General features: G+C 41.7%; 1 protein-coding gene across 1 annotated transcript in view; it reads right to left on the bottom strand.

The window, feature by feature from the left end:
* Positions 1–23737, bottom strand: part of GDA (guanine deaminase) — a 113518-nt gene extending 89781 nt beyond the window's left edge. Inside the window, exon 1 of the mRNA XM_052645149.1 lies at positions 23615–23737. Coding sequence (XP_052501109.1) covers positions 23615–23737 — 123 coding nt within the window. The remainder of the gene's footprint in view (positions 1–23614) is intronic.
* Positions 23738–25823: the final 2086 nt, after the last annotated feature.

Here is a 25823-nt window from a genome sequence, read left to right as displayed (position 1 = left end):
TCATGGCATCCGGTCCTATCACTTCATGGGAAATAGATGGGGAAACAGTGGAAACAGTGGCAGACTTTATTTTGGGGGGCTCCAAAATCACTGGAGATGGTGATTGCAGCCATGAAATTAAAAGATGCTTACTCCTTGGAAGAAAAGTTATGAGCAACCTAGACAGCATATTCAAAAGCAGAGACATTACTTTGCCGACTAAAGTCCATATAGTCAAGGCTATGGTTTTTCCTGTAGTCATGTATGGTTGTGAGAGTTGGACTGTGAAGAAGGCTGAGTGCTGAAGAATTGATGCTTTTGAACTGTGGTGTTGGAGAAGACACTTGAGAGTCCCTTGGACTGCAAGGAGATCCAACCAGTCCATTCTGAAGGAGATCAGCCCTGGGATTTCTTTGGAAGGAATGATGCTAAAGCTGAAACTCTAGTACTTTGGCCACCTCATGCGAAGAGTTGCCTCACTGGAAAAGACTCTGATGCTGCGAGGGATTGGGGACAGGAGGAAAATGGGACGACAGAGGATGATATGGTTGGATGGCATCACTGACTTGATGGACATGAATCTCACTGCAATTACCCTCTAACTTGTCTCCTACAGCAACTAATCTTGGCCTGCTCTAGTCTGTTCTCCACTCTGCATACATATATGGTTCGTTTTCATTTATATATACCAACATATATATCTGTTTTATTCATTTATCTGTTGATGGACACTTAGGTTGCTTCCATATCTTGGCTATTATAAATAATGCTGCTATGAACACTGGGGTGCAAGCCTTTATTTGAATTACTGTTTTTGTTTTCTTCAGCTATAACCCAAGGGTAGAACTGCTGGTAGTTCCTTTTTTAGATTTTTGAGGAACTTCCATACTATTTCCCACAGTGGCTGCACCAATTTACATTCCTACCAACAGGGTACTAGGGTTCCCTTTTCTCCACACCCTTGCCAACATTTGTCATTTGTAGAGGTCTTTATGATAGCCATTCTGACAGGTATGATTGTTCATATGTTTTTAAAATGCAAATCTGATCTATATTCCTCTGTCTAACACTCTTCACTGCCTTCCTATTGCCTGTGGATAAACAGAAAGGCCTACAAAGAAACTGACGTGGCTCCTACTTATCTCTCTGGCTTCATCTATTTCCACTCTATTGTCTATTACAGGTTCCTAGTTCCTCTACCCCACTGGGTCTTTGCATGGCCTTTCCCCTCATTTTCTCTGCCTACTTAATTTTCATTTAGACTTCAAATTCAACCAAATGTCACTTCCTTAGAGATGCATCTTGAAGCACCTCCTCAAAATAAGCTAGGTCCTCTTGCTTCTTGCCTGGAAAATCCCACGGATGGAGGAGCCTGGTGGGCTACACTCCATGGGGTTGCTAAGAGTCGGACACAACTGAGCGACTTCACTTTCACTTTTCACTTTCATGCATTGGAGAAGGCAATGTCAACCCACTCTGGTGCTCTTGCCTGGAGAATTCCATGAATGGAGGAGCCTGGTGGGCTGCAGTCCATTGGGTCGCACAGAGTTGGACATGACTGAAGTGACTTAGCAGCAGCAGCAGCTTGCTTCACACCTCCATATCACTCTGCATTTTCCTTTATAGAATCCATGCTCATTTCATTATTGACTCTGAGTAAAACTAAGGCTGTATCAGCATTTCTTTTGCTCACCATTTTATCCTAAACCCCTCTAAGTCTTTGCTCTTCATCAGCCATTGTCAGTTATTATAAGCTCCAAGTGCACTTAGCTCCACAGGGCTAGTGAGTCCACCTGCTGGAACAGGAGGTTCATATCCCAGGGACCTGGAAAGGCTTCTCCCTGTGTTTTGCACTTCCAAAAAAAAAAAAACGGGCTTATTTAAGACCATCTTCCACAGGTGAGGAGGGAAACAACTTCCAGGTCAAAGAGCACAAAGTAATAAATGTGCCCCAGTATTGGAAGGCATTAACAATACTACTTCTTCTGTTGCACCTTCACACACATTGACTACAAACAGCTGAGAAGACTGATTAACTATTTCCTGTTGACACAGCCAGGACTATCTGGGTATCAGAAGGAATAATGTACAGAGTATAGCAGCCCATTCTATGCATTCTTTTACTCAGAAGCATTTACTGAATGCTGATTTTGGGCTAAAGCATCAAGTACTACGAGGGACTGCTGCTGCTGCTGCTAAGTTGCTTCAGTCGTGTCCGACTCTGTGCGACCCCATAGACGGCAGCCCACCAGGCTCCCCGTCCCTGGGATTCTCCAGGCAAGAACACTGGAGTGGGTTGCCATTTCCTTCTCCAATGCATGAAAGTGAAAAGCGAAAGGGAAGTCGCTCAGTCGTGTCCGACTCTTCGTGACCCCATGGACTGCAGCCCGCCAGGCTCCTCCATCCATGGGACTTTCCAGGCAAGAGTACTGGAGTGGGTTGCCATTGCCTTCTCCACTATAAGGGGTAGGAGATGGATAATAAGAGCTATTGTTTATGGAGGCTGTACCATGTTCCAGGAATGTACATTATAAGCGGCAATCTACAAGCCATGTTTCAAGTAAATTACCATTTTATGAAGAAGAGAACACTTAACAAACCATAATATAAAACCAAAGGGAGTAAGCAGACCTATATAATCTACATTATTCCAGATCCTTAACACAGTCCAAGTTAAAGGCATTAGAGAACTTTATGAGGTCTCAGAGTTCCAATTAGAATCTGCTCTTTGGGGTTCTTAATTACTCACTAGGACATGAAACTAACTATAGCTCCCAGTGGCCAAATACATTGTATTAAGCATCCAAATTAGAAAAACCCAGAGTTCTTATTCAAACAATTATTTGGAAGATATTTTTAGCTGGCTGTACATTTTGCTGATCTTAAAGTGAACTTTCCCAACTTGGTTATCCTGCAGTTAAAAAAAAAAATCCAAGCACTATTTATCTAACAAATATTCATCTGAGTGCCTACTATGTGCTGTGAGGAGTCATGAATATAAAGGTGATCAAGTCATGGCCCCTGCCTTTAAGGTTGAGACTCACAAAATAAAGTAAGAGCCACAAAGAGGTGCCAAGCAGAAACTGAGGCACAAAGGAGCCTTCTGCAAACAGAAGGGTGGGAGCAATGTTGGCAATACCCTCATTGAGGAAGCAGCATTTAAATTAGTTTCCAAAGGTATATTCAACCAGCAGTTAGAAGATGAGGAAGAAATACAAACAAAGACACAAAGGCATAACGAATATGAAAGGTGGGTCAGTTAGTCAGCAAGGCCAGGCCTAGATTTATCCCACAGTTAAACAATGTGGAACCATGAAATGACTTTGAACAATAAACGGGTTTTAAAAACTTGCACATGAGCCAGGACTTCTCTGGTGGTCCAGTGGCTAAGACTCCATGCTCCCAATGCAGTGGGCCAGGGGTTTGATGTCTGGTTAGGGAATTAGATTCCACATGTCACAGCAAGAGTTCTCATGCTGCAACTAAAAAGAAAATTATCCCACATGTCACAACTAATGATCCCGAAGATTGAAGCTGCAATGAAGACTGAAGATCCAGCATGCCACAACCAAGACCTGGAACAGCCAGATAAATAAATTATACATATATATGCAGGTCAGGAAGCAACAGTTAGAACCGGACATGGAACAACAGACTGATTCCAAATAGGAAAAGGAGTACATCAAGGCTGTATATTGTCACCCTGCTTATTCAACTTATATGCAGAGTACATCATGAGAATGCTAGGCTGGAAGAAGCCCAAGCTGGAATCAAGATTGCTGGGAGAAATATCAAAAACCTCAGATATGCAGATGACACCACCCTTATGGCAAAAAGTGAAGAAGAACTAAAGAGCCTCTTGATGAAAGTGAAAGAGGAGAGTGAAAAAGTTGGTTTAAAGCTCAACATTCAGAAAACGAAGATCATGGCATCCAGTCCCATCACGTCATGGCAAACAGACGGGGAAACAGTGGAAACAGTGGATTACTTTATTTTTCTGGGCTCCAAAATCACTGCAGATGGTGACTGCAGCCATGAAATTAAAAGACGCTTACTCCTTGGAAGGAAAGTTATAACCCACCTAGACAACATATTAAAAAGCAGAGACAATACTTTGTCAACAAAGGTCTGTCTAGTCAAGGCTATGATTTTTCCAGTGGTCATGTATGGATGTGAGAGTTGGACTATAAAGAAAGCTGAGTGCCGAAGAATTGATGCTTTGAACTCTGGTGTTGGAGGACACTCTTGAGAGTCCCTTGGAATGCAAGGAGATCCAACCAGTCCATTCTAAAGATCAGTCCTGGGTATTCATTAGAAGGACTGATGTTGAAGCTGAAACTCCAAAACTTTGGCCACCTGATGCGAAGAGCTGACTCATTTGAAAAGACCCTGAGGCTGGGAAAGACTGAGGACAGGAGGAGAAGGGGACGACAGAGGATGAGATGGTTGGATGGCATCACCGACTCAATGCACATAGGTTTGGGTGGACTCTGGGAGTTCGTGATGGACAGGGAGCCCTGGCATGCTGCAGTTCATGGGTCGCAAAGAGTCGAACACGACTGAGTGACTGAAATGAACTGAACTGAATATTTATCTATATATTTATATATAAACTTCCACATGAATGCATGGTAGCACTGTTAACAATAGGCAAAAGGTGGAAACAATTCAAATGTCCATCAGCTAGTGAATCAATAAACATAATATACTGTATCTATACAATGGATTGTTAATCAGCCATAAAAAGGAATGGTGTTCTAACACATGCCACAATATGGGTGAACCTTGAAAACATTAAACTAAGTGAAAATAGCCATGCACAAGGTCACATATTATATGTGTCCATCTATATAAAATATCCAAAATAGGTAAGTTTATAGAAATAGAAAGCAAACTAGGGATTGCTAGGCTTCCCTCGTGGCTCAGATGGTAAAGCGTCTGCCTACAGTGCGGGAGACCTGGATTCGATCCCTGGGTTGGAAAGATCCCCGGGAGAAGGAAATGGCAATCCACTCCAGGACTCTTGCCTGGAACATTCTATGGACAGAGGAGCCTGGTACGTTACAGTCTATGGGGTCACAAAGAGTCAAACATAACTAAGCGACTTCACTTTCTTAGGTCAAAGAGTGGGAAGAATATGGAGTGACTGCTTCACAGTTAATGGGTTTCCCTTTAGAGTGATGAACATATTTCAGAACTAGACAGTGGTGATGGTTGTACAACATTGTGAATGAATGTAATAAATGACACTAAACTGTACCCGTCAAATGGTAAATTTTATGGAAAATTATAAAAAGTAAAACAAAAAACACAGTAAACTAATAATACAGAAAGTTATAAAGTGGACCATGAAAATTTTCCTTCACATCCCCAACTCTCCACTCCTACTCTACCAAAGTAAATGTTATTTTGGTTTTTAATTTTAATATTGCCTTCCAGAAATGTGTTTTGTGTGCATATATACAAGGGTGTGGGTGAGTGGAGAGTGCTGTATGATTACATGATACACTTCTTCAGTCCATTTAAATTTTACTACTGGGAAATCTTGGGTTCTTAAAATCCCTATACATATCAGTATATGTAAGTCTAAAAGGACTCACTCTAAATTAGAATTACCTTATAATGGTTTAGCCTTCAAAGTTTTTTTTTTTTAACCCACGTTATCAATAGCTGGTTGATAAATTGAGATCAATATAGCTGAGTTTTCAAGTAGAGGTTACTAAGAAAAGTTCATTCTGTCAAAATAATTTTTTAAAACCCAATAACAGCCTGAGAAGAGAAAAAGCATTGTGCCTATATAAGCAGGTCTCATGCTGGTGCCAACCTGAGCAGAACCACGATGAGAAAACATGAAGCGTGCTTATTATGAAATGGTCTCAGGTAACATTGAATAATTAATTCATAAAAAACAAGTCAGCATGTCACAAGCAGAGGCACCAACTTCAACAGTCAAAAAATTTTGAAAGACAGATCTCAATGAGTATAATTAAATTTAATTTATCCTTTAGAGTCAATGAGTTAGTGTAATAAAGACAATGAAATAATGCTTTCATAAAGGAGAAGGGTGAGGCTTTTTAGAAGGTAGGAAACAATGTGTTAGGGGCTTTGGGGGAGATGATCAACAGCTATTGTTCAATCTTTTTTCTTTTTGCCACATCACATGACAGGAGATCTTAGTTCCCCAACTAGGTCTCCAGCCCTCGGCAGTCAAGTGTCAAGTCCTAACTGCTAGGGAACTCCCTACTGTTCAATCTTTAAAAATGCATCAGAAGAGAAGAATCTGTTTTCACCTTTAATCTCAGAGATTAAACTTGTATTAACAATTAAAGTACAGCAGGCTCCTATAATTTTGCCATTTGACTATCTGAAAACAAATGGCTACACAGTGGCTTTAGGACAGCGAAGTCATCCAGTGTACCGTATGTTGTGTTAGTAGCTCAGTTGTGTCTGACTCTCTGCAACCCTATAGACTGTAGCCTGCCAGACTTCTCCGTCCATGGAATTCTCCAGGTAAGAATACTAGAATGGGTTGCCATGTCCTCCTCCACAATGTACAGTAATTAGATGTTTATTTCAGAGTTAGTATTAACACTCTGAGTCTCAGCTTCCTTGTCAATAAAATAAGGAGAAGTTTTGTCACCCAGGGAAGCAAGTCAAGGGTCCTTAATTTGTATCTGAGCTGTCTCTGTAAAGCAAAAGTGTACCTGTCTTAGTCAAGAAAGATCCCCTGGAGTAGGAAATGGCTACCCATTCCAGTATTCTTGCCTGGAGAATTCCATGGACAGAAGAGCCTGATGGACTATAGTCCATGGGGTCACAAGAGGTGGACATGACTGATCACACACACATGCAAAGAAGCCCACCACTGCTGGTAAACCCCCTATTTGTTGTTGTTATTTTAGTTGCTAAGTCATATCCAACTCTTTGCAACCCCATGGACTGCAGCCCACCAGGCTCCTCTGTCCATGGGATTTTCCAGGCAAGAATACTGGAGATAGGTTGCCATTTCCTTTTCCAGGGAATCTTCCCCACCCAGGGATCGAACCTGCATCTCCTGAATTGCAGGCAGATTCTTTACCACTGAACCACTTGGGAGGCCCCATAGCAAACTTGAGAAAACCAAAACTGACTCTTATCTTCTAGTTTTTATGTAATTAGAACAGGAGGGCTTAATGACAATTAATGACATTAATTAATCAGCTAGCAATGGCATAAGCTAGCTGAATTTAAAAATTGGGACAAAGGTGTCTCTACAGCTTATTACCACCTCACAGTAATAAGATCTCTGCCTGCCTGCACCATACTAGTTAGAGCCACTTCTGACCAAACACTGAAGGGCCCCATGAGGGCTAAAAAGAGGCATGAGCTGCTTTCTGAAAAATTGCCACCTATTTCCACCAGGTAGGATGATAAAAGGTCCCTGTACCCCATAACCTCTTTGGCCTTTTGCTCTAGAAAGCTCTTCTTGCCTGTAATGGGGAGAGGTGATTTTAGAGCATGAGTTCCTCCTTTTCCATTCTTTGGCCAGTGAATAAAGTTTCTATTTGCTGCTAAAAAAAGAAATTTCTCTTTATCGATGAGAATAAAAACCAGGTAAGGAAAGAACCTAACCAGGAATCAGTTACGGTTTCATCTCATAAAGTGGTCAAGAGAATTATGCTTTGTAAAACACTGAGCACAGAACCTAGAATACAATAAGTGTCTAATAAATGTCCAATATTATTATAGTGGGGCTTCCCCCATGGGTCAGACCATAAAGAATCCACCTGCAATGCAGGAGACCTGGGTTCTATCCCTGGGCCAGGAATATCCCCTGGAGAAGGGAATGGCTACTCACTCCAATATTCTTGCCTGGAGAATTCCATGGGCAGAGGAGCCTGGCAGGTTACAGTCCATGGGGTCACAAAGAGTCAGACATGACTAAGCAACTAACACTTGCACTTTTTACTTTCTAATATGAGCATTAACACCATCAATGTACCTCCGTCTATGAGTTTATAATCCAGTGTCATGAGCTAGAAGCCCAATGCAATTTAAGATGATTTTAAAAATGTATTTCCTTTATATTCATCTTGTTGTTTTTCAGTCACTAAGTCATGTCCAACTCCTTGTAACCTCATGAACTGCAGCAGGCCAAGCTTCCCTGTCCTTCACTGTCCCCTAGAGTTTGCTCAAACTCATGTCCATTGAGTCGGTGATGCCATCCAACCATCTAATCCTCTGTCACCCCTTTCTCCTTTTGCTTTTAATCTTTCCCAGCATCAGGGTCTTTTCCAATGAGTTGGCTCTTCACAGTGGGTGGCCATAATACTTTAATGCACAACTACTTAATATAAGAAATGTGCTACTTACCTTTTATGGACCAAACTTTTTAAATCATAATTTAAATATACCATGGAACTCATTTTAAAAGTATCACAAAAACCACCACAATATTATAAAGTAATTAGCCTCCAATTAAAATAAATAATTTTTTTTTAAGTTAGTATTGTAAAGCTGAAAATTTACCTTGTATTTTGTCTCCTTAGTGCCTGGGATACACCAGAAAAGAATGATATTGTTCTCCTCGCCAGAGGGGAACTTAAATATGAAAGCCAGTGTGACCACAGCAATCTGCATGAGTTGTTCTAGAACAAACAGAGCTCAGCGGTGTGGAGTTTCCACTGAGCTGACCTTAGGGAAAGCCTTTCCCAGCCTGGACAGAACAGTAATAACAGTTAGATGTCTGGGATCAGAAGCCAAATATAGCATCGTGTGGTCACAAAGGGAAGCCATGGCCACTGTGGATATAGAGACAAGGGGCTATCCTCATTTAAAAATGAGATGTCTGGAACATCGCTTTTCAAAACTGTAGTCAAGTTCCAAAAGAGCAGCAGCTTTGTCTTACAGCTATAGACCCTGAACAAGAACAGCACCTGGGAAATTATAATACACACCTAATCAATATCTGGGAGGGAATGACTGCTTGGATCATAAAAGTCTCCAAGAATCCTTGCAGAGTTACGGAAAGAAAAAGGCTCCAAGTTACTAATATTGGACTTTCCAATGACTGTGTTGCTAGGGCTCATTTTAAGGTTCCCTTAAAATTTGAGAAATGAGGGGGAAAGTAACATTATTTGCACGCAAATGGGTAGGTATATTAATCATTGACAGCATTTAAATAAAGCCTAGACAGAGATGTTGAAAAGGTGAAATGATCCTCTTTGAGGTACAAGATTAGAGAATCTAGAGGGTGTTCTGACATTCAGAAGCCACTGACTCTTTTGAGATCTGATGAAAAATGCATATATGGACATTGAAACAATTGTGGAAAAGGTGAGAGGTTAATAGATGAACTCGTTAAAGAAAAGTATTATGAAAAGAATCTGAGGTTCAATTTGAATCCATCTCTGTTGGCCTATAAAAAAAAAAAATCCCATCAACTGTTTTGTAAAACACAAGTATCTCCTTCCTTAGATTAAGAAGCACCAGTTTTGCATTGTTTGGGGAAGTTTTGGTTGTGGAAAGGCTGTGGATTGGGAGTACTTTCAGATTTTGATTTTATGGGTACTGAAAATTGAAGAATGTTTTACTGACAAGAACAGAGCAAACAAGGATGAAGGAAAAGATCAAGAAAGAGGTGGCATGGTTTCAACAGAGAAGAAATCAGGGGGAGAAAGGAGCACAGCAGGAGATCGTGGACTTGGTTAGTAAATGAGTCAAAGCCCAGAAAAGAAGGAGGCAAGCTGAGAGTTAAGTACTCAAATGGCTGAAATGATAACCAGAGTACTTAAAATAAAATCCAGAGAAATAATAAATACTAGAGAGGAAACTGGAGATGGCGATGGCACCCCACTCCAGTACCCTCGCCTGGAAAATCCCATGGACGGAGGAGCCTGGTAGGCTGCAGTCCATGAGGTCACGAAGAGTCGGACACAACTGAAAGACTTCACTTTCACTTTTCACTTTCCTGCATTGGAGAAGGAAATGGCAACCCACTCCAGGGTTCTTGCCTGGAGAATCCCAGCAACAGGGGAGCCTGGCGGGCTGCTGTCTCTGGGGTCACACAGAGTCGGACACGACTGAAGTGACTTAGCAGCAGTAGCATCAAGGAAACAGATCTAGATTCAAATCCCAGCTCTATTCATTTCTAGCTGTATCCCACTCAGTAAGTCACTAACAGTTTCTCTGTTTACCTTGCCAACACGGAGGACTTGATCTTAAGTGGTAAATCCTGAAAAACATGTGAACTGTGGTTGGAATGTGTTGTTTGTGGCTTCATCACTGGCCATAGGATCCAGTTTTTAAGTATATTAAACACATAGCATATAATTCAGTTCAGTTCAGTTGCTCAGTCATGTCCGACTCTTTGTGACCCCATGAATCACAGCACACCAGGCCTCCCTGTCCATCACCAACTCCCGGAATCCACCCAAAGCTATGTTCATTGAGTCGGTGATGCTATCCAACCATCTCATCCTCTGTCATCCCCTTCTCCTGCCATCTTCAATGTTTCCCAACATCAGGGTCTTTTCCAATGAGTCAGCTCTTCACATCAGGTGGCCAAAGTATTGGAGTTTCAGCTTCAGCATCAGTCCTTCCAATGAACACCCAGGACTCTTCTTTAGGATGAACTGGTTGGATTTCCTTGCAGCCCAAGGGACTCTCAAGAGTCCTCTCCAACACCACAGTTCTAAAGCATCAATTCTTCGGCACTCAGCTTTCTTTATAGTCCAACTCTCACATCCATACATGATCACTAAAAACCATAGCCTTGACTAGATGGACATTTGTTGGCAAAGTAATGTCTCTGCTTTTGAATATACTACCTAGGTTGGTCATAACTTTCCTTCCAAGGAGTAAGCGCCTTTTAATTTCATGGCTGCAATCACCATCTCCAGTGATTTTGGAGCCCCCCAAAATAAAATCATCCACTGTTTCCCCATCTATTTCCCATGAAGTGATGGGACCATATGCCATGATCTTCGTTTTCTGAATGTTGAGCTTTAAGCCAACTTTTTCACTCTCCTCTTTCACTTTCATCAAGAGGCTCTTTAGTTCCTCTTCACTTTCTGCCATAAGGGTGGTGTCATCTGCATATCTGAGGTTATTGATATTTCTCCCAGCAATCTTGATTCCAGCTTGGGCTTCTTCCAGCCCAGTATTTCTCATGATGTACTCTGCATAGAAGTTGAACAAGCAGGGTGACAATATACAGCCTTGATGTACTCCTTTTCCTATTTGGAACCAGTCTGTTGTTCCATGTCCAGTTCTAACTGTTGCTTCCTGACCTGCATATAGGTTTCTCAAGAGGCAGGTCAGATGGTCTGGTATTCCCATCTCTTTCAGAATTTTCCACAGTTTATTGTGCTCCACACAGTCAAAGGCTTTGGCATAGTCAATAAAGCAGAAATAGATGTTTCTCTGGAACTCTCTTGCTTTTTCCATGATCCAGCGGATGTTGGCCATTTGATCTCTGGTTCCTCTGCCTTTTCTAAATCCAGCTTGAACATCAGGAAGTTCATGGTTCACGTATTGCTGAAGACTGGCTTGGAGGATTTTGAGCATTACTTTACTAGCATGTGAGATGAGTGCAATTGTGTGGTAATTAGAGTACTTTTTGGTATTGCCTTTCTTTGGGATTGGAATGAAAACTGACTTTTTCCAGTCCTGTGGCCACTGCTGAGCTTTCCAAATTTGCTGGCATATTGACTGCAGCACTTTCACAGCATCATCTTTTAGCATTTAAAATAGCTCAACTGGAATTCCATCACCTCCGCTAGCTTTGTTCATCGCGATGCTTTCTAAGGCCCACTTGACTTCACATTCCAGGATGTCTGGCTTTAGCTGAGTGATCACACCATCATGATTATCTGGGTCATGAAGGTCTTTTTTGTACAGTTCTTCTGTGTATTCTCGCCATCTCTTCTTAATATCTTCTGCTTCTGTTAGGTCCAGACCATTTCTGTCCTTTATTGAGCCCATCTTTGCATGAAATGTTCCCTTGGTATCTCTAATTTTCTTGAAGAGATCTCTAGTCTTTCCCATTCTATTGTTTTCCTCTATTTCTTTGCATTGATCTCTGAGAAAGGCTTTCTTATCTCTCCTTGCTGTTCTGTGGAACTCTGCATTCAAATGGGTATATCTTTCCTTTTCCCCTTTGCTTTTCACTTCCCTTCTTTTCATAGCATATAATAGGTATTTGATATTATAGAACGGATGATTATATGTGTAAAAATATTTGTAAGTACTAGAGCACAAAAAAAAGTAATCTCCAATTCCTGTGTTTTGACAAAAAAGAAAAACCTCTTAAAAGTAATATCATTCTCAAACCAGAATAAATTTAATCAACAGAATTAACTTCTAAATATTTATATTTTGTGTAACAAAAGTCACTAGAGACAGGATTAAATTATATGCAATATTGTACTTTCTAAAGTACACACAAATATAGTTTAGAAATATTCTCAATAAAGATTGAGACAATTTGTACAACAGTTTTTTATAATGCTTCAGAGAATCCATTGATTTATTAAACATCGATTAAGCACCTAAATTATTTGCAAATTCCTGTGCTTGATAAGTGGTAGGTTTCTTCTACTTTCTTTCACCATGTGACTAGACTTAAAATCAATTTGAGTGAAAATATACACAAATAAGGTACATGGTCAGCAAGTGTAGATACATACTGTGTAAGAAGAAAAGACAATAAAAGAGATGATTAGTAATTAGTGATGCTGAGCATCTTTTCATGTGTTTGTTAGCCTGTATGTCTTCTTTGGACAAATGGCTATTTAAGATGCACAAACGTCACTGATTATTAACAGAAACACAAATCAAAACTCCAGTGAGGTATCACTCACACCAGTCAGAATGGCCATCAGCAAAAAAATCCACTAACAATAAATGCTGGAGAAGGTGTGGAGAAAAGGGAACCCTCTTATACTACTGCTCGGAATGTAAATTTATATAGCCACTATGGAGAACAGTATGGCAGTTCCTTAGAAAACTAAAAAAGAACTATCATGACCCAGCAATCCCACTCATGGGCATATACCCAGAGAAAACCATAACTTGAAAAGGTACATGCACATCAGCATTCACTGCAGCACTATTTACAATAGCCAGGACACGGAACAACCTGAACGTCCATCATCAGAGGAGTAGATAAAGGTGTGGCACGTACACACAATGGAATACTACTCAGACATTATAAGGAATGCAACTTGTCATTTAGAGATGTGATTGGACCTAGAGACTGTCAAAAAGAGTGAACTAAGTCAGAAAGAGAAAAGCAAACATTGTATATTAATACAGACATGTGGTACCTAGAAAAATGGTATAGATGACCTTATTTGAAAAGCAGAAATAGAGACACAGACATAGAAAGCAGACATATGGATAACTAGGGGGGAAAATGGTGGGATTAACTGGGAGATTGAGATGATACATATACACCATTAATACTATTTGCAAAATAGATAACTAATGAGAACGTACTGTATGGCCTAGAGAACTCTACTCAAAGCTCTGTGGTGACCTAAATGGGAAGGAAATTCAAAAAAGAGGGGATGTATGTAAATATATAGCTGATTTACTTTGCTGTATAGAAGAAAACAACACAACATTTTAAAGCAAATATACCTCAATAAAAAATTAACTTTTTAAAAAGAGATGGTTATAAAACAGAGAGAACACTTTGAGGGTAGGGAAGTAGTGAAAAGATTTTGGAGATGGTACTTGAGGTGAGCCTTAGACAATGAGCTTGCATGCAAGTGAAATGGAAGATAAGCAGGCTCAAAACTGGCATACCTTCTAGGAATAGCATTTCTCACTAATACGAATGAATTTAAAATTATTGAACAGTCTCTTACTAGCCTCCTCAACATCCACAAAACTGGATTATCAGTAAAGGCAGGTGGTTCTGCATTTTACTGGCCACAGAAAACCACCTTCACTCCAGGCTTATGCCAATAACTATTAATACTAGGTTCTTCCCTCTTGGTGTTCATCATAACTCCATCAAAAGGACCACTTTTAAGAGGAGTGCCTGGGAGACATGCGGTCCTGCCCATCCCTCTGACAGCCTGAAGCCTATCTCTAGGACAATTTCAGATCATCCAAGACCTAGGAACCTGGAACACCTCCCACAGCCCCTTCCTCACAGCTTCAGCCCTTCAGAACGGTTTTATGAACCCTCTTCTTCCTGCCACATCTGCAGCTCAAGAGAGGCAATTCTACAAAATGCTACCTTGCACAGGAAAGTTGTTAAGACTTTAATTATAAGTCTCAGTGTCCACCTAGGAGAAATTCCCATCTGAACCAGCATCAAGAATAGGTGTGTTTCTCACAAACATGTGGTGGCTAAACAATATGCTAGTAAACAACCACTGGATCACTGAAGAAATCAAAGAAGAAGGAAAAAGAAAAAAAGAAACACCTAGTAACAAATGAAGATGAAAGCATCAAGGTCCAAAACTTATTGGATGCAGCAAAAGCAGTTCTAAGAATGAAGTTCATAGCAATACAATCTTGGCTCATGAAACAAGAGAAGTCTCAAATCAACAACCTAACCTCACCCCTAAAACAACTAGAGAAAGAACAACAAACAAAAGCTAAAGTTAGTAAAGGGAAGGAAATCATAAAGATCAGAGCAGAAATAAATGAAATAGAGACAAAACAATTGCAAAGACCAATGAAACTAAAAGCTGGTTCTTTGAAAAGATAAACAAGATTGATAAACCTTTAAGCAGATTTAGCAAGAAAAGAAAAGGAGAAGAATCGAATCAGCAGTGAGAAATTAGAAATGAAACAAAAGAAATTTACAACTGACTCCATAGACATACCAAGGATCACAAGAGGCTACCATGAACAACTGTATGCCAATAAAATGGACAACCCAGAAGAAACGGACAAATTCTTAGTAAGGTACAGTCACCCAAGACTGAACCAGGAAGAAACAGAAAATATGAACAGACAAATCACAAGCACTAGAACTGAAACTGTGATTAAGAATTGGTGCGTTTCTATGTGGCAACCTGGATGGTAGAGGAGTTTGGGAAAGAATGGAAACATGTACATGTATGGCTGAGTCCCTTCTCTGTTCACCTGAAACTATCATAACATTGTGAATCAGCTATATCCCAATACAAAATTAAAAGTTGTTTTTTTTTTAAAGAATAGTTGTGTTTCCCTTGTGCAACTGCTTTCAGCAATTGCGAATTAGGTAACATATCCTTTCAATACCTGGCACCTAAGAAAGTTAGAAGCCAGTAAGAATGTAAGTCATTTCACAATGCACCTTAATTTATAGTTTTGTTTTATGTCAATAACTAACTTTTTCTTCTCTCTTACATATATAAAAGCATCACCACTTGCCTATGCCCTCTGAAACTGCCTTAATTCCTTTCTACAGAAAGGGGATTGTAAACACATGATCAGTTAGATTTTCCTTCCTGCAAGTGAGGGAAGTCCACCCTTTATCCATACTAAATAGTCAGATCAACAATAAGAACAGTGACAGACTTTATTTTCTTGGGCTCCAAAATCACTGTGGACAGTTACTGCAGCTATGAAATTAAAAGACACTTGCTCTTTGGAAGAAAAGCTATGACAAACTTAGACAGCATATTAAAAAGAGGAGACATTACTTTGCCAACAAAGGTATGTATAGTCAAAGCTATGGTTTTTCCAGTAGTCATATACAGATGTGAGAGCTGGACAATAAAAAAGGCTAAGTGCCAAAGAACTGATGCCTTTGGACTGTGGTGTTGGAAAAGACTCCTGAGAGTCCCTTGGACAGCAAGGAGATTAAACCAGTCAATCCTAAAGGAAATCAACCCTGAATATTCACTGGAAGGACTGGTGCTGAAGCTGAAGCTCCAACACTTTGGCCACCTGTTGCAAAGAACTGACTCACTGGAAAAGACCCTGATGCTGGGAAAGACTGAAGACAAGAGGAAAAGAGGACAACAGAGGATGAGATGGTTGGATAGCATCACTGACTCAATGGGCATGAATTTCAGCAAGCTCTGGGAAATGGTGAAAGACAGGGAAGACGCGTGCTGCAGTCCATGGGGTTGCAGAGTCAGACGCGCCAGAGCAACTGAACAAAGTCAGATCAACGCCCATTAAGTGAATAGGCATACCATAGGCCTGCAGGACATCCTGCCTACCACCTCTGTACCCATCAGAACCTCACAAGCAGTCAGCCATGTGTAAGATACACCAATACCTATGCTGCCTCACAGCAATGAATCAACCAGACTGCCAAGACATTTCAGGAATTAACAGACAACTTTATACAAGTGGAAGGACAGCAAATTCCAGTCACATTCAGCAGCACTGCTTTAAGGCCTCGAAGAGTAAATCAAGTTGTGCTTTATTTAAAAATCTCTCTGGAATCAGAAATGTCTTTTTCTAAATTACCACACACAATCATCCACTGCATCACGTCACTACATATCCCCTTCAAAACACTTTTCTGATTGCCTACATTGTGTTAAAAACAGTAAGACAATGTTAAGGAGCCTTAAAGACAATGGAGTGCCAGCCCTCTTCATGACAGGAGGCAGCCAGAACCCCTGGAAAGTATGTTAGAAATCAGACAGGCTTGGGTGTGAATCTTGGCCTTGCCACTCACTTGCCATGACTGAAGTCAAACCAGATGACCCTCTGAACCCCCCGTTTCCTTATTTGTAGGATAGAGATGACAAAGATGATGATGATGTCTCATCTTGGGACTGTTGTATAAAGAGTCTGACTGAGTGTCTGACACAAATTATGACTTAATAAATGTTACCTTCTCTCCAGTTCACCTCCCATTTGTCAAAGAATTTTAAATCAACTCAATGAGTGAGAATATTCTATAGAGCTAAGTATAATTAAAGGCAAAAGTGAAATAATCACTTTGTGAGAAAAAAATAATAACAGTGCCCAATATTTGTTGAGCAATTACTTTACACATACCATCTCATCCGCCTCATCTCTCATTCAGTGTGCTATTGTTGTCCATATCTTATAAATGAGGGTACCAAGGCTCTAATATGGTGGGAAATTTTTCCAAATAAGTAGCAGAGCTGAGATTTGAATCCACATAGTCTAACTCCAGAAGCCATGCACTTAACCACCAGGAAAACACTGGTTTGAATATACATGCAAAATTTTATGGAAAAACGAAAAGTAATTTATTTCAACTGGGGGATGGTGGTCAAAGAAGCCTTTGGGAAGAAGGAGATATTAGAACTGGGCCTTGGAGAAAGAGCAAGATTTCACTTTGATAGAGGTAGAGTGGAAAAGGGATTTATATCAAGGAGGACTATTGCAGGCTGAGGGATTCGCACCAAAAACGTGGAGGTGTGAAACAATAGGATGTGCTGGGACACAGTGAGAAATTGTCAGAGATAGATATCCCTGACAGAGAAGGCAACGGCACCCCACTCCAGTACTCTTGCCTGGAAATCCCAGGGACGGAGGAGCCTGGTAGGCTGCAGTCTATGGGGTCGCGAAGAGTCAGACACGACTGAGAGACTTCACTTTCACTTTTCACTTTCATGCATTGGAGAAGGAAATGGCAACCCACTCCAGTGTTCTTGCCTGGAGAATCCCAAGGATGGGGGAGCCTGGTGGGCTGCCATCTATGGGGTCACAGAGAGTCGGATGACTGAAGCGACTTAGCAGCAGCAGCAGTAGATATCCCTGAGCTCATAGTAACCCTACTGCTAATTGTAAGCAAGAAGGATGGAGCAGGAGGAAGTATTAGGAAAGCAGCTTGGGGCCAAATGTCATGCCTAAAATGTCTTCCAGGGGTATTTGGATCTTAGAGGCACCAGAGAGTCACAGGTGGTTGCTGTGATACAGCAAAGAGAAGATACATGACACAACCCATCCTTCAAGAAAGAAACTGTCAATAATGAGGAGGAGGTATTAGAATGGGGGGAGAGCAAACTGTTAGGAGGTTCCTATAATACTTCAGGAAAGACTGGAAGGCTGGACAGGGCCAATGACAATGGAAAGGGGTGTGCACAAAGATATCCCAGGGGCCAGTTAGGGGGCCTGAGTACTGATATGGGTGCCTGGGGAGACACTGACATTTTTGGCCAATAAGGAGAAGATAGAAATGAAAAAAAGGACAAAGCAGCTAGCAGTTCTTTGAAAAATAATGTGAGTCTTTGACAAAGCAGTGTAATTGTTAGAGGTGCTTTGAGCTGCAACTGACAGAGAAGTAGACAATGAAGACACTTTGTTATTTCATGGAAGAAGTCAAGGGACTTCTTGGAAAGCCCCAGGGACAGCTAACTGTTCAATGATGTTATTCACGTCTATATATTCAAAGAGGGACTAGGTTGGTGCCTCTGGAAACCTCTTAATTTTTTCCTCATTGACCCAAGCAGTGGCAGCAGCAGCCCCATTCTTTACATGAAAACATCTAATAAAGGAAGGACTTCTCTTTCCACATCTGTGTCTATTTTTAGGGAGAAAAATATTTCCCAGAATCCTTTGAGATGACTTCCTGCATGCTGGAATGCCATCACTGACCACTCTTAGCTACCAGGATGTTAGAGAAATAAGTATCCAACAAGCTGAATTATGATTACTGTGGATGGCTTACACCATGATATATCTATGAGCCAAGTATATTACAGGTTATCAAATTCAGAAAGTGTTAATAAGAAAGGAGGGGTTATGTCTACTGAGTGGGTAACCAACAGTGTCTGCCATAAGCATTTTGAACAAAGCAATCTGCCTTCCAGAAAATGGGAACTTACAAGAAGAAAATGTGATATTTGGACATGGACACATGTTTCTAATGAAAGTAAAGCTCTGATCTGGCAGCCTCAGAAGGAATACCTTATCCTAAATTCCCTCTTCAAGATCATGAGATATTCTGAAGTCTTTAGCTTTTTGGAAGATGGATCTTCACCAGCCTAAGCAAAAGGAAAAGATGATACACAACTACTAGGATTTGTGATTCAGACTATGAGAACTTCTAACAAAGCAAGATGTTGCAGTCTCCGGTGAAATACAACTCTTGCTCCTCTGAGTAGTTCTGGAAATTAAAGAACATTGACTCATTCCCTGAACCATGGCTATTTAACTCTTTCCTGCATGTTCAAATCCTATGTGTTCTTTAATGTCCAGTTCAATTTTGGCTTCCTTCATCAAGTTTTTCCTATCACCAACCAATTTGTAGCTCACCATACAATTTAATACATTCACAGACATCTTCCTCATTCTGTTATCAAATTCAGTTGATTTGACCTGAAATAGTTACCAATTCTGTCCACCTCTTTTCATCTCCATTGCTGATAACTGTTTATGTTTAATGGGCATGTGCTTCATTGCAAGGCATTATTCTACACACTTTACAATTATTAATTCATTTAATCTTTTTAACAACTCTATGAGATAAATTATAGTAATCATTTTATATATGCGGAGACTTGGAAATAGCATTGTTAAGTAACTTGTTCAAATTCACATAGGTAATAAGTGATACAGATATTACCGAGAAATCATTTCTTAATTGATACATTACACTTCCTCTCTTATAAATCACATCCCATTTCACCTAAACTACTGCAACAGGATCCTGTCAATTTCCTTGCCTGGACTTAACTCCTCTCCATGCAGTCTTTATCCTAAAGCTAGAATGATCTTTAAAAAATGCAAAACTTGGTCATGGTAAATTCCTCCCAAAACTTTCTACGCTGTCCAAGATTTTGCCCTGTCTATCTCTCCAGTCTTACCTTGGGTTATCCTTCTCCTAGAACTTTTGATTCTAACCACCTTTATGCTTTCATTGCTTCCTACCCCACAGCCTTTTCACAGGCTATCCCTCTATCTAAAAGGCTCTTCCTTATCTCCAATTTTGCCTTCCTTACCTATTCAAATCTACTTATCCTTCAGAACATCACTGAAATGTCACTCCACACACAGGAGAGCCTTCTTCCCACCTTCAGTTCAGTTGCTCAGTCGTGTCTAACTCTATGCGACCCTATGAACCGCAGCACACCAGGCCTCCCTGTCCATTACCAACTTCCAGAGTCCACCCAAACCCATGTCCATTGAGTTGGTGATGCCATCCAACTATCTCATCCTTTGTCATCCCCTTCTCCTCCTGCCCTCAGTCTTTCCCAGCATCAGGGTCTTTTGAAATGAGTCAGCTCTTCACATCAGGTGGCCAAAGTATTGGAGTTTCAGCTTCAACATCAGTCCTTCCAATGAACACCCGGGACTGATTTCCTTTAGGATGGACTGGTTGGATCTCCTTGCAGTCCAAGGGACTCTCAAGAGTCTTCTCCAGCACCACAGTTCAAAAGCATTATTTCTTCTGCACTCAGCTTTCTTCACACTCCAACTCTCACATCCATACATGACCACTGGAAAAACCATAGCCTTGAGTAGATGGACCTTTGTGGACAAAGTAATGTCTCTGCTTTTTAATATGCTGTCTAAGTTGGTCATAACTTTCCTTCCAAGGAGTAAGTGTCTTTTAATTTCATGGCTGCAATCACAATCTGCAGTGATTTTGGAGCCCCCAAAATAAAGTCATCCACTATTTCCCCATCTATTTTCCATGAAGTGATGGGACCAGATGCCATGATCTTAGATTACCCCACCTTCAGATTAGCTCAAGTTCTGACAGGTCATAGCAGGTGGTAGAGACCCGACTTGAACTCAGGTCTGCATAGGATTTGCTCCTGCTACCCCAAGGTAATACCTCCAAAACAATTCTCTTCCTTGCTCTTGCTTTCAGGTAAATGTGCTTTAAAGACCCAAGACATCTTTTACCTGTCTTTAAAGTCAACCTGACCCAGTGGGAAGAATTAAACAATTCAGTAATATGTGAGCACACAGTGTCTCACAATTACCTATCTGCAAATGAATTACACATGCTGGAGCTTCTCTTTCAAAAAGCTACATGCTACTTAAGTAGAAAAACTAACTCAATTCTAAATGCCCAATACTAAATTGTTGACTAGAGAATTTTTTTAATTAACCTAATTTTGAATGAGTTTGAATTGATGAATTAAAAGTAGCTAGTCATTATCATTCTCTGGGCCTAAATGAAGTTAATAAAATGAAAGATTAGGTGGAGAAGGGAGAAGGAAGACAAGGGAAATCGTGTCCCTTCTCTCTGAGATGCTACACAGCCCAGGGCTTGAAATGAAGAACTGAGCACCCAAGACCCCCCACAACTAGTTCCATCATGCAACCTATATACTGAGGTTACCCAATATGCAACCCATCCACTGCTGCTGCTGGCTGCTGCTAAGTCGCTTCAGTTGTGTCCGACTCTGTGCGACCCCAGAGACGGCAGCCCACCAGGCTCCGCTGTCCCTGGGATTCTCCAGGCAAGAACACTGGAGTGGGTTGCCATTTCCTTCTCCAAAGCAGGAAAGTGAAAAGTGAAAGTGAAGTCGCTCAGTCGAGTCTGACTCTTAGCGACCCCATGGACCACAGCCTACCAGGCTCTTCTGTCCATGGGATTTTCCAGGCAAGAGTACTGGAGTGGGTTGCCATTTCCTTCTCCAAACCCATCCACTGCTGCTGCTAAGTCGCTTCAATCGTGTCCGACTCTGTGCGACCCCATAGATGGCAGTCCACCAGGCTCCCCTATCCCTGGGATTCTCCAGGCAAGAATACTTGAGTGGGTTGCCATTTCCTTACCCGTGCCCAAATCTCCTGGGACTTTTGTGAATGCCACTTCTGAGGACTTACTCCAGATCTACAGATTCAGATTCTCTGGAAGATGATGCCCAGGAAATGGCATTTTAACAAACACCCTAGATGTTTCTGATTCATCCCAAGATTTGGAAACAGCTTTGGGTGATCAGTAAAAATGCAAAGATCAAGATGATTCTGCCTATTTATTTACTTTGTGGGGATATAATTTTCTGTAAGAACCTTGAAAACTTTTTAATGAATGATATATTTATCCCAGCAACTCTAAAGACCAGGCAGTCCCACTTTCAAAATGAGGGAAATCAAGCCTTAAAATATATGTGACATGTCCACCTTTTACAATCAGGAATCAACTACTCGTACCTAGAGAAGAGGGATAAACAGTTACCAGTTCGCCAATTAGTGCATTTTATACTGTAAATCTAATCCACTTGATTAACTTACCTTTGTATGCAATTCCTAGTTAATTCTATCTTGTGGGGGAATGGCATTTTTCTAAATTTATAACTTCAGTATGCTCCTTAGTTACAAATAGACTCCCTGACTCAACTACTAATCGCATGTTCAGGACACTCTTATTCTTCTGTACAACACCCAGGAAAGGTAAATTTTTTAGATAAATTATTTCCTTTTCTTCCTCCTTACCACTGATTAAAGGCAATCCACTAGCCAATTCTCTCACCTGCTATCCTACCATTTCAAATTTTGGAAATGGAAATGTAGATCATAAAAGAAACCTAATTGTTGAACAGATTCTTTGTGATTAAGCAAATACCTCTAATCTTTCCTTAGTTTAGCAGTCTCTCTTCCTTTGCTTCTGGGGACTTGCCGCAAGCCTAAGGGGTCCCTGAAACTTGAGGGTCAAGTACCCAAGGCAACAATTCATTAGCCACGGGCTTTACTGGAGTCTTCCCAATTGGAGGAGCTCTGAGAGTCTCATCACCTTGGAAACACAACAGCAGGCTCCCTGAATATACAGACAGTATAGATTTTTAAGCACCATAAGAAAATAGGGTTTAGTTATCCCCGAATGTAAAAGTCATGATTCAAAACTGTCACTGACTGGGAAGCATCTTTAGTCAGGAATAGCATCTTCAAGCTGACAAGTCACAAATATGTGTACTTTTGCTAACCAAACCGGTAGTTGGGGAAAAGCTCAAAAATATCCCATCTCTATCTTTAATTTTTCTCCTAAAAACGGAATGCTTCCTCTGAAACTGGCAAGGCCACTGCCAATACAATTACCACTGGTGTGTATGGAACACTCAAGTTACCTACGTCTTTGTAGAAATCCTGATTTTTGGAAACAGAAGTGCAAAAGATACACTCATAGAAGACATTTTGAACCTTTTAAAATGGAACTGCTTGTTTTGATGCAAATGGCTGGGGGTGGGGGATGGGGGTGGGGGGCGGTGAGGCGGTAAATTTCTCTCGAACTATCCTTTCTAGTATTACAAGTTGTCTAGTCTGGATCATTAGTATCAATATGTTGTTTTCTGAATGATCAGATGAATGAAATCAGTTCTTAACTTATTCGAATTCACTGAAAGGACTCAACAACACTGATCAAATGACCCTTCTATTATTTCGTTCACAATAAATTCAATCAAATTTACGGAGCGCCTAAGCGATGCTAGGCACTCTGCCAGGAGCCTGAGATACAAAAATGAATGAAGCCAGGTGCTAGTTTATCAATGATTTCAAGATTTGAGAGAACACAGCCTCGCTCCCTCTTCCACCGAAGCCTGCAAGGCTGTGGAACCAATCGTACTCTACATCTCCCAGCACCTGGGAACACTTTACTTTCATTCCATCCCACGAACCCAGCACCAGGGCTCCCCCGGAAAGAGCCAAACCCTTAAGTTCAACTCCGCACCGAGCTAACTCCGGGGTCCGTGGCTCCCCGGGCGAGATTCCTCGCACCTGTCCGCCCGCCCGTCGGGGTGCGCCAGACCCCGCAGCCGCTTACTTTGCCACTGTCGCTCACACCAAGGAGGTGCTCCCGCAGCACCTCCATGGGGCAGGTCCAGGTGGAGTGGACGAACGTCCCTCGGAAGATGTGCGCCAGGGGCGGCCTCCGGGCGGCACACATGTTAGCGGTGGAGCGCAGCGCGGAGTCCGCGGGCGGAGGAGGGCGCACCGGCCGAACGCGCGGCGAGGACTCCCTGTGGCTGCGGGCAGCTGCCGAGCCGGCACCCGCTCAGGCCTTGGCCTGCCCCCGCTTCCCCGCGCGATCGCCTGCCCCCTGCAGGCCGCGCCCAGGGGCTGGGTTCCTGCCTCCTCGATGCCAATAGGATTGGTCTCCCGTGAGTTGGTTCCAGTCTTTCTCTCCTCCCCTGCTTTAGTTTTTGATACAGTTAACTCTTTGAGTTTCCAAAATCACCGCTCATGTAGCGATTCTTTTAACCCTTGGTGGCTGTCGTCCATGCAGGAGGCCGGAGGTGAAGGGAGGAGCTGGAGGATTCAGGATTCCAGCCCTGTAACTTTAATTGGTCACTGCATCTGCTTTCTCCTCCGCCTTTAATTGGCACACCCAGAGTCACATTTACCTGTTTTCTTTGCCCTTTAAACTCTTAGCTATCTATGGCCCAACTCTGGACCTTTTCAACCACAAGGTCTTACCTGGCACAAGTTCAGTGCCAGGGTGACACGTCTGTTATGGCTGCCTACCTGGAGAAGGGAATGGCTACCCACTCCAGTATTCTTAGGCTTCCCTGGTGCCTCAGATGGTAAAGAATCTGCCTACAGTGCTGGAGACCTGGATTCAATCCTGGGTTGCAAAGATCCCTTGGAGAAGGAAATGGCTACCCCCCTTCAGTATTCTTGCCTGAAGAATTCCATGGACAGAGGAACCTGGTGGGCTACAGTCCATGGAGTCACAACGAGTCAGACCCAACTTTCACTTTTCTTTCACCTTACCAACCAGTTTCATTTTCATTTCTGTGGGCTACAGAATTTGTCTTAACCTGATGTTCTGGAAGCATGTCCTACAGAACTGCTGGGGTCCCACCACTGGAAGTTAATCTTGACCCCAAAGTTCTTTACTGTACCTGAGGCTAACGTTTTGGCCCTTGTGTCCACCCACAAACAACTCCAATTTTTCTCATACCTAAAATAAATGAATCTCTTTGATTTACTTCCAGTTGTACAGGGGGAGGAAATTAAGTACTCAAGCCAAGTTACTAGAAATGGCAGCGTGGCATGGCTTGGTGGAAACAGTGCTGGATTAGAAATCAAGAGTTTATGGTCCATGCACGTGGGCCTCAGCATCCTTATCATCCTTGTTTGTGAAAACGGAACTTGGACTGGGTGGTTGCTAAGACTGAGACTGAGATTAGGTCAGCAGTCCTCCCCTACAGCATGTGCACAAAGTCCTCTCCTAAGTTCCTCCAGGAAGAACAACTTGTTTCGACTCAGGACATTTGCTCATGTGGATCCTTCTGCCCCTAATGCCTCCTGCAGATACTGACTGGCTCCTCGTAGTCACCAAGTCATGTATGACTCTTTTGCTACCCCATGGACTGTAACCCACCAGCCTCCTCTGTCCAGGGGATTTCCCAGGCAAGAACACTGGAGTGGGTTGTCATTTCTTTCTCCAGGGATCTTCCTGATCAAGGGATCAAACCCAAGTCTCCTGGATTGGCAGGCAAATTCTTTACCACTGAGCCACCAGGGAAGCCCCTTCTCATCACTGCTTTGCCTCAAATGTCAGCTCTCTCGAGTAATCTACCTCCAATGCCAAGCTAATAGCACAACCCTATCCCTCACAGTTTCTATTGCATTAAACTATCTTGTTTCTGCTTTTGCATTTATCATAGCTAATTTCATTTATTTTATGCTTTTTTATTTATATCTGCTTCCCTTCCGCCAGTACAAACACAGACACACAGAGTAATAAAAGTACCACAAAACCAGGAGTCTTATGCCTAGAACAGTCCCTGGTATTTCTTACATATTAAATGAATGAATGTTTTTTGGGGGGAGCAGAGAAGTAACTTGAGATAAATATCTATTTTGGCTCCTTCATAAAGTATCAGGGTTTCACATTGCCATGTATGAGCAGGCTTTCTCTGAATCTCTGCTTTTATGACCAAGGGGTAGCTTATATAAATGATTCATCCCCTTCTCAATTCCTTCACCTCCTCCTTACCAAGGTGGAGGAGGACCAATTCATGAGG

The sequence above is a fragment of the Budorcas taxicolor genome, chromosome 8 (assembly GCF_023091745.1).
Source record: "Budorcas taxicolor isolate Tak-1 chromosome 8, Takin1.1, whole genome shotgun sequence".
In the NCBI taxonomy this organism is placed as follows: Eukaryota; Metazoa; Chordata; class Mammalia; order Artiodactyla; family Bovidae; genus Budorcas; species Budorcas taxicolor.
The sequence above is the reverse complement of the archived record's forward strand: the minus strand, read 5'-3'. Positions and strand labels throughout refer to the sequence as shown.